The following is a 9,854-nucleotide window of genomic DNA, read 5'->3' as shown; positions in this document are numbered from 1 at the left end:
AATCTCCATGTGTGAAATTAAACTGTGAAAACAATATAAAAAAACCCTCAAATTCATTGTGCTGGAGCTCATAGCAGGTCCTCTGCTAGACAAATCCCTTATGAAAAAAGACTGTCCAACTTTCTCACACCATACAAAGTCACTAGTACCTTTAAACCACCAAAGAGTCGTGGCCTTTGGGTTAGCAGTTAAACTCCCTTTAGACTATTCAACCAAAAGAAAAGAAATCAGGATTTACAGCAAATATTTTTAAGGGACACAACTCAATTCCTATCACAACCCTCACATACTTAAAATACCAATAAACTAAACATAAGATGAACAAATGATTTTATGTGGCTATAATGTCAGACATGCCGCCAAATGTTAAAATCTGTTAAGAAAAGTAACATTGATCTTGAGAGTACAGGCTGTGTATTTTCCACCTCTGAACCCTCAAAACTTACTGATGTGTACTGTTGATTCGGAACTGACCCACAGCTGACCCTCAAGCTGGTGTTCTGAGGTAGTAATTCACACCTGTTGTTATGTACCATTACGTGGATTGTGACTCATAGCAACTCAATGACTGGTTCTAAAATTTGCCCTATCTTGAGTCAACCTCACCGCCTGACATACTTGACCACACTGCCAGTCACTGTCAGTCCACTTCATCACTCCTGTGCTGACCTTCCACCCTTCCAAGCCTGATGTCTTTCTCCAAGGACTGGCCCCTCCTGACAACAGAACCTATTAGTATACAACAGACAGTGAAATGGTATCACAGTAATACCCTTACCTGGGAAAGGTCTGGTATATCACCTCTGTCAATTCCAACTTGCTGTAAGAAGAAACAGTATTGTATTTAACAGCTAATTATAATTGAAATATTTTATAAATAAAATTTAGGAAGAATACATTTATGGTCAGTACTGTGAATATTTTAGACTGACTTTTTAAAAATCAGAATTAAATATAGAAAGGTATCATTCAGTACTTCCAATGATTTCAGATGCTGCTTCATGGCTCTAAAAGTTGTAGCAGGAACGGAACTATATAGTTAGTACTTCAGCAAGACTATTATACTATCATTATCAAGCCTTCTGAGTATCTTTATGAAAATCATCAAGTTAAAACTTAAAAAAATTTCCTATTTAATTGGGTAGTTTAGAGGTTCTTACAAAAATGCCAAATAGTATCTAACCAAGATATACCATTTAATACACAAACCAGTCCCAATACTTTCATGGTATTAGGCCAAGCAATTTCAAAAACAAAAAAATGTTTACTATTTTAGTACCCAAATTAGAAAGTTGTTTTCTTTTTCATGGCTATATTTGATTTACTAATAATTTTCTTTACCTTTTCCCTAGTTCTCAGGGTCCAGTTCCAGAATGACCAGTAAAAGTAAAAAAGTAATTCATACTACGATGTCAATGGGTGATTACTGTCTAATACATCAGTTAAGTGCATCTTTATGTTTAGTCAAGCTAAAAACACGGAAAAGCAAGTCAGAATCAATATTCACTTAAAGATAGATTACCTCTGCAACTTTGAGAAATTCTGAGATTCTTGTCATCCTAGTCAAGAACTTCTTATATATGTCAAGACCTTCTTTGCACTGGTTCTTTTTCATATCAAAATATTTTTCTGACAAAAACAGATTTAAAAATACTTTTACTTAAAACAAAAAAATATTCAAAATTTCTTTCATTCATAGAAAATACTTTTATTCATACTCTACACAAAATATTCAGAGGGAAAAAATCAATAGTTCCTTAGAGATCATGCTCAAAAAGAATAATATAGCAAATTACAATAATTATAAACACTGTATTAAAAGTAGAAAAACTTTATTCACCTTCATTTGCTCCATAATATTTCTCCCTTTACAGTTCTTCAAGTATTTATATGTAAGCATGTATCTCACTTCACTCTATTTAAAACAGCACTAATGTCTATTTCCAATGCTCTTTTCCTGATGATATTTTAACAGTTTTATCATAAAGAAAAATTACTTGGAAAACTTACATAAATTTATAAAAAGTAGTAAAGACAAAATAAAGTATCATACTAATTATAAGGTGGACAATTATGCCTTTCAGAGTACTGTAGAAAGCTTCATTTTTCCAGTGAGGAAAAAATATGCCCAATAATTAAAGTTAAAATAAAATATTAACTAAAGTTAAATTAAAATATTTTCATGAATGTACAGGCATCCTGAAATAGGCCTGTGATAACTCAACCTATAATAAAAACAATATTAAATAAATCAATGAAGAACCGGAAGAAAGAAGGTATGAATGAGTAGTGGTGAATAAACATACTCGACACTTTTAATATTTTGACAACTTTAACAGCTACATCACCACCCCATCCAAATTCCACTGAAATAAATGAGCATACAGTCTTGGCAAAAGTGATTAAGTTAATGTCCTGTGATATCAAATACATAATACCACAAACTCCTAAAAGGCCTCATAAGAAAAAGATAACCTCTTAAAATAAGGTGGTTTTTTCCCCCTCCCCTCCCAATCCTTCCCCCTTAAAATAAGTTTTTAATGAATTTAGAATATTGCTGTTTTCTAGTGCCCGCAAGTTGGAATTGACTGATAGCTGACCTTCCAAGGAGCATCTACAGGCAGTAAATCATAGAGAAGGAGACTGTCCTTTCTCTCATGGAGCACCTACTACATTCGAACCATGTGCCCTTGGGTTGGTAGCACCAACTCATTAACATTCAGGTCACTAGAGTTCCCTGAGGATCTTAAGGGTAATTGTTTTAAAAATTAAAATACATTTTAAAAAAATCAGTTTTATTAGAAAAGTTCCCCACAGAGTCAATTAAGAAGATAGAACATTTAAATTTTAAATGTAAGTTTTAAAAATTGAAAAACTTATTTAAGGGAGTTTTAGATTCTTAATTACTAATAAAAATTATAGAAAACATGAATTTAAAAAATACTCATGTAGCTGAACATTCTGTTGTTAAAAGTAAGTACTAAAACATTTTGTATTTTTTTCCTCCAAATAAATTGTAAAATGCGTTGATAAATAAGTCTCAATGATTTATTGTTTTAGGTACCTCTAAGTAGCAATTAATATTACTTATCCATTTAAAAGATAGTAAGAAATAAAATGTTATTAAGTTTTAGCAGTATTTACCCAAAAGGTTAATAATTCCTTCATTGTATGCTGCAAATAGTCGAATGGCATCTTTGAACAGGAGCATGAAGGCAGCGTTTATTACCCCATTTGTAAGTTCATTGCTATTTACCTAAGAATGATAAAGGAAAATAGGAATAATCTTATGAGTCTTAACTGACTCATAAGCAACTGACAAAAATATTTCTTCTTCACATTAAAATACAGTAAGTTCAATATTTAGGCATATCAAAGAAAAAGCCATTTATAGTCAAATAGCACAAAAATGTTGGTAAAATGGACTCAAATTTACTTAACACAGTGACAAGTAAAAAGTCTACAATATTCTTCAATTTAGCTCAGAAATGAGGCGGTGTTCAAAAGCAATTTAATGTACTTAAGGCTTTCAATTTCTAAGCTACATTTGGTATTTCCAAAACTTTTTTCATTAGAAGTTCATTTCAGCTTTTGTATTTCTTAAAAATACTTCAAAATAAAGTCCATACTATATGGAAGCTTCTCTTCCATGAAAGGTTTACCGAGTACCTTTTAAAATCAATAAGTATATATTAATTGTGCGTTGTAATTGCAAGGATGGCACAGGCTCAGGCAGGGTTTTGTTCTGCTGTGCATGGGCCCTCATGAGTTGAAGCTGTCTTAAGAGCAGGTAAGGGTAACAACAAAACCAGGAAGGCACTGGCTAAGCTGGATAAAAAGAAATTAAAAAAAAAAAATATATATACAACAACCACCTTAAAAACTGTAACCATGCTATTATTTCCACCTCATACGGTTACTCTAAAAATTAAATGACATGTACAAAAGTCCTAAGGGGGAAAAGAAGGGGACAAGAACTGAGGATAGGAATGGAGAAGAAATCACAGGGTTTTAAAGGGGGTGAGGAATTAGGAAAGACCCAGTGGAAACCTGAAAGGACAGGATAATCATGGCCATTGACCAATGGTAATTAATTTTATAAAACACAACACATGGAAACATAATATAAAGTATGAAACATTATGTGAATGAAGGAAGGTGTGAAACACTGCCTAGGAATGAAACTCAAATGCATACAAGCTTTGTATGCAAATTCAAAATTTTTCAAAAATTTTAAAATAAATTTTGCATAGCAAATTGGACTGGGGGCAGGGAGGAAACTGTAACAATGAAAGAATCTTTTTAGAGAAAAAAGCAAACTAGTTGAAGGGTTAGGAGGAAAATGTGCAAAAATGAATGAATGGAAATCCAAGTTTTCTGCAACTGTTGTTAAAATATCAATAAAAAAATTCTGAAAAAGGAAATGAGTATAGTATAGTAACTATCATGTAAATAATCAGTATTATCATCATCATTATTGATATTAAATTACAGTGAAAAGTACCTATGCAAAACCAAGAACCAATAGCATTCTCAATGAAGCCCCGATTAAAATAAGCTTGGAAGCAGGAGTGAAATCCACTTCTGGAATAGCTTGCCTCCGGAAACTCTATGAACTTGGAGAAACAATGAAAGTTATACAAGTGTTCAGGTCGTTCATTCATAGGGTTGCTGAACCTACGACTCGAGAGCACTTAACAACAACATAAAGAGAGCTCAGTTGGCCTAATGGACAGAAAGCGATGCTGCCAAACCAAAGGTGGGTGATTTTTAATCTGCAGCCCTCAGGCCTAGTTTAAATTCTTTTCGGTCAAACATTCTTCTAACTGGTACAGCACTGGTATATTTGTTGTACAGAGGTAACTTGTGCCATAATGCTGAATGCTGCGACACGGATGTGCCAAATGCAATAATAATTACCCATGGTGGACAGAGTTTGGTGGAGCTCCCAATTAAAACAAGCTTGGAAGCAGGAGTGAAAATCAGAGAAAGACTTCAAAAAGGAAGACATTTGAAGGCCAAGAGACACATGAAAATGATCAAAATCACTGGCAATAAGAGATGCAAATCAAAACCTCAATAAGATACCTTCTCACCCAAGCTGTTGTTGTTGCTGTGTACCACACAGTCAGAACCAACTCACAGTGGTTTTTCAGAAGCAGTTAATCACACAGAAGGAGACAGCCCATCCTTCTCAAAGGAGCAGCTGGTGATCTCAAACTGCATGCCTTCAGGATGGCAGCACAACTTCTTGCCACTAGGTCACCAGAACTTCTTAGTAGCAGTGACAAAGTTCAGCAGGGTAGCAAGCAATAAATGTTGGTGAGGTCAATCCCACTGTTGGTGGGATTGTAAAATAGTACAACCACTCTGGAATGCAATCTGGCATTTCTTCAAAAAGCTGAACAGAGAAATTCCCTAAGACCCAGCTATTCCACTACTAGGAATATACCCCAAGGAAATTAGAACTGAGACCCAAATGGGGTCTCAGTACATCAATGTTCATAAGTGGCATTATTCACCAGCGAAAGAACATGGAAACAGCACAGTGTCCAGTCACAACTGAATGGATTGAGAAACTGTGGTACATTCACTCAGGAGCAATGATTAGAAAAATACTACATAACTTGGAAGAGACAGGAGAACATTATGCTCAGTGAACTAACTCAGTCTCATATGGACAAATAGTGCATATGATAATTACTGTAGAAGGGTAAATAGTAAAACATTTATGGGGACCCAAGGAGGCAAAAGGTAGGAGCAAAGGGGGGAGGGTGCTACAGGCAAAACCACAAGGTTGCACAATTTGATGGGTGGAGGGAGGGGTTAAAGGAAATGAGAAAGACCCAGTGGGAACCTGAAAAGACAGGGTAATAATGGATCTAGTCCAATAGTGATGGATTTTATAAAACATAATGCATGAGAATGATTGTATAAAACACAATGTGAATGAATAATAATGTGAAAGACAATGTATATAAACTTTGTAAGCAAACCAAAATAATTTTAAGAGAAAAAGAATTATATTGTTAAAAATAGCACTTATCTATCAATAAGATTGGAAGTATCTTCAACTTTATCTCACTAATGAATCAAAATGATAAAATTAAATTATTTTTTAAAAAACAAAGAGATTATACACATGACAACAATCTATTACAAGGGGTGCAATGCTGCGTTGGGTGGAGGAGGAGGAAGGGGAAGTATGTGTAACAAGAAAAAAATATAAACAAAGTTAGCTGAAGGAGGAAAATGTTCAACAATGAATGAATGAATGAGAATCCAACTTTCTGTAAACTTGTGTTAAAATCACAATAAACTTAGGTTTTAAAAAATGTCTGAAGAATAACTAGTTAAAAAAAAGAAAATTAACTTATTAGATAAAGTGGAATTTTTTTCCACTTAACATTTGCAAACATCTTTACAGAATTACCCATTCTTTTCAACTATATTGTAGTTCAATGTATGTAACAGTTTATCTAATTCCCCCTAACAACGGTATTTAAAGCTTTTTCAATAATAGTTAGCATTGGTGGTATAGTGGTGAACACAGCCAACTTCTAATTATTTTATCACAAGCAGTGCTACAGTAAATGCTGTGCACATGGGTGTTTGTGTACATATTTCTAAATCCCTTTCAAATGATACGCTTCATTGATGTTGTAAGTTTCCATAGAAGTTGATACAGATCAGGGCTTTAAAATTGTTTGAACCAGTCATAGCCTATAAAATGAAAGGAGTACAGACCCACATTTTCATAATTTGAGTATAAGGGAATGACAACCAGAAAAACTGTGCAATCTGTTATGTCTTTTAGAATAGTGGTTGGCAAACATTTTTTGTTTAGTTAGTAAATGAGCTCTGGATGCCATTTTTGTTTGTTACAGCTACTGAACTTAGTAGCACAAGAACAGTCAAAATATACAAACCAACATTCAAGAAAAACTATTGATGGACATTGAAAATGGCATTTCATGAAATTACCATGTCACAAAATACTCCTTTTTAATTTTTTTCAACAAATAAAATGCACAGGCCATAGTTCTCATAGGTCATACAAAAACGGACTTAATTTTTGTTCTATACTATGAAGTAATTATAGGATACATTTACTTAATTTTTACAGAACACTTTACGTCGCACACTATTAGGCACTATGTATACATAAAAAGCAAAGTACACGGTTTTATTTATAAAGAAAGATTACCAATAAATAGCATAAGTCATAAGAAAACACAATTTCAAAAAGATACTGTGTTTTTTAATTTATTATCTTGCACTTACAAGTTCTAAAATAAAGTGTCTCAATATAGTTACCAAAAGAAAATAAAGAATAGATGTGAAAATTACAACATTTAATATATTACAAGCAAATGCTAAAGCTGAAAATTCCCCCAAAAAGACTAGATTAGGCAATAGCTACTGTAGGTGGAAGGTGGCCAAATGGGAATTACTACCATCCTTTCTACTTTGTGGATGTTTAAAATTTTGCATAATAAAACTTTTTTATTTTTTTAAAAAGAAAAACACAAATGAAAAATAAACAAACTAAATTTTAAAAAAATCAAGAAAAGAAAAAGAAAAAAACTCCAGGTAATACATGCCTTTGGGCAATAAGGTATATAACTGTAACAAGTTATTGTAGGGGATATATTTAAACTTCCTTTTATTTCTAAAATTATTACCTCATTTTAAAATATTTACTGTAATAAAAGCATTTGTACAATTAACTTACATTAAAATCAAGAAGGGCATCCATTTGATTTTGAATAATTGGTACGGTTTTTAGCAGTTTTTCTGTGTTCATTGTTCTCATAACTCCATCAGCCCTGTTTAAAATTAATAAACAACAAGTTTAGAACTCCCATCTGGTTCTCTGTTTAAACAGAATCAAGTTGCTATGAAATGTTACATAATTTTACAAGTCACTATAGGACCTGAAAGTACAAGCAGAAAAACAAACAGAAAGCAATATATATCCAACTTCAAATGCTCATTTAAAACTAAAAGGAATATTGACAGGAAAATATAAAACATGAGATGTAAGAGTAAAAGCTCACATTGTACAGCTAAGTCTACTTACAGTCATGTACATTCAATGGGAAAGAAAGAGTAGTCTTGTCAATAAATAGTATGAGGACAAATAAACGTCTACATCCCAAAAAATTGTTTTAGCAAACTTTTTTATACCATATAAAAAAATTAATTCCAAATTAATCGAAGCTATAAATATAAATTAAGACTGTATAATGCTTAAAAGAAAACAAAGGAACAAATCTTAGCAACCCTGGATTAAGTAAGACTTGACACTCAAAAGCACAAGCACCTAAAGAAAATATAAAATGGATTTCATAAAAATGAAAATCTTTCAAAAAAAATGAAAAATCTTTGATAAATTATCAAGAAAGCAAAAAGACAAACCACAGAGAATAAGGAGAAGATATTTTCAAATAAAGTAGTTGATAAGGACTGAATAAAGAATAAAACAATAAAAATCCTTCTCAACTAAAAACAACAAAAAATTTTAAAGGGAAAAAAATCTGAACAGGTATTTTTTAAAAAGAAATTATTTAAGCACCCAATAAGCATAAATAAAACATGGAGAATAACAAAAGTTAGTATGTATTTAGGGAGCTCTGGTGGCCGAGTGGCAAGAAGCTGCACTGCAATCTCACAGGCATGTGATACACGGCTACCAGCTGCTCCACAAGAGAAGGATGGACAATCTCCTCCAATGCAAGTAACTGTCTCAGAAAACCCGCTGGAGGGTCAACTACAGGTTGGTTCCGACTCTACAGTACACAACAACAACTGCATCTATTTAGAATTACAATTTAGAATTAAATTAGAATGTCCATACATTCCTGATAGGAACATAAAATAATTGAGCTGCTGTGTAAAACAAGTGGCAGTTTCTCATGAAGTCAAACATAAGACTTACCACAGAATTCAGTAATTCTACTTCTAGGTATAAATCCAAGGGAATTTGAAAAATGTATCTATCCACAGAAGAATTTGTACATGAAGCTTTATGAATATTATTCATAACAGGCCAAATGGGGGGGGGAAGTCTCTGTCTAACTGATGACCTGATACAATGTGGCACAGATCATACAAAACCCTACCATTCCAATTGTGTCTCCTCTAATCAGAGCAACCCTAGACATACAGAACAGAGTAGAACTGCTTCCCTTCCACAGGGTTTCCAAGGCTATCATCTTTACTGAAGCAGACTGCCACATCTTTCTCCAACAGCTGGAGGATTTGAACTTCTAGCATTTGCATTAGCAGCTGAACACTTAATCACTGTGTCATCAGAGATCCTTCATAGTCATACAATAGAATTCTTTTTCAGCTAAAAAGAAAAAATTCATACTACTAAAGAATGAACCCTAAATATATTATGCTAAGTCAAAAAACTCTAGATATAAAAGATGACTTATTATATGATTTTAGTTATATGAAAATGACCACAATATATAAATCCACAGAGAATGAAAACAGATTAGTGGCTGCCAGTGTCTCAGAGGAGAGAATGGGAAGTGATTACTAATGGGCATAAGGGGTCCCTTTTTAAAGGATTACAGAATGTTCACATAACAACAACAACAACAATTTGCTTTCTCATTAAATCCCTTTTTAAAACTTTTTCAGTTATCTCATTTCAATATATGAATATAATTTTATGATTGCAAGCAAATTAAAAACAAAATAAAACTGCTCATAATAACACCCTAAACTATGAAATACATTTTCCAGGTACTCAGGAGCAACAGTGTCTCTCTGGAGACTAAGGTGCGCCTGATACAGGCCATGGTATTTGCAATCGCTTGTTATGCATCAGGGAGTTGGAC

The 9,854-nt window shown here is 33.1% G+C and overlaps 1 protein-coding gene across 1 annotated transcript in view; it reads right to left on the bottom strand.

Annotated features, from left to right (window-relative positions):
• The window catches only part of PICALM (phosphatidylinositol binding clathrin assembly protein), a 138,933-nt gene that overhangs the window by 62,265 nt on the left and 66,814 nt on the right, over positions 1-9,854 (bottom strand). The window contains exons 5-8 of the mRNA XM_006895264.1: positions 7,736-7,830; positions 3,145-3,256; positions 1,523-1,629; positions 779-820 (exon numbers count right to left, since the gene is read on the bottom strand). Coding sequence (XP_006895326.1) covers positions 779-820; positions 1,523-1,629; positions 3,145-3,256; positions 7,736-7,830 — 356 coding nt within the window. The remainder of the gene's footprint in view (positions 1-778; positions 821-1,522; positions 1,630-3,144; positions 3,257-7,735; positions 7,831-9,854) is intronic.

The sequence above is a fragment of the Elephantulus edwardii genome, unplaced genomic scaffold, assembly GCF_000299155.1.
Source record: "Elephantulus edwardii isolate Elephantulus edwardi_28Jun2011 unplaced genomic scaffold, EleEdw1.0 scaffold00163, whole genome shotgun sequence".
Classification (NCBI taxonomy): domain Eukaryota; kingdom Metazoa; phylum Chordata; class Mammalia; order Macroscelidea; family Macroscelididae; genus Elephantulus; species Elephantulus edwardii.
The sequence above is the reverse complement of the archived record's forward strand: the minus strand, read 5'-3'. Positions and strand labels throughout refer to the sequence as shown.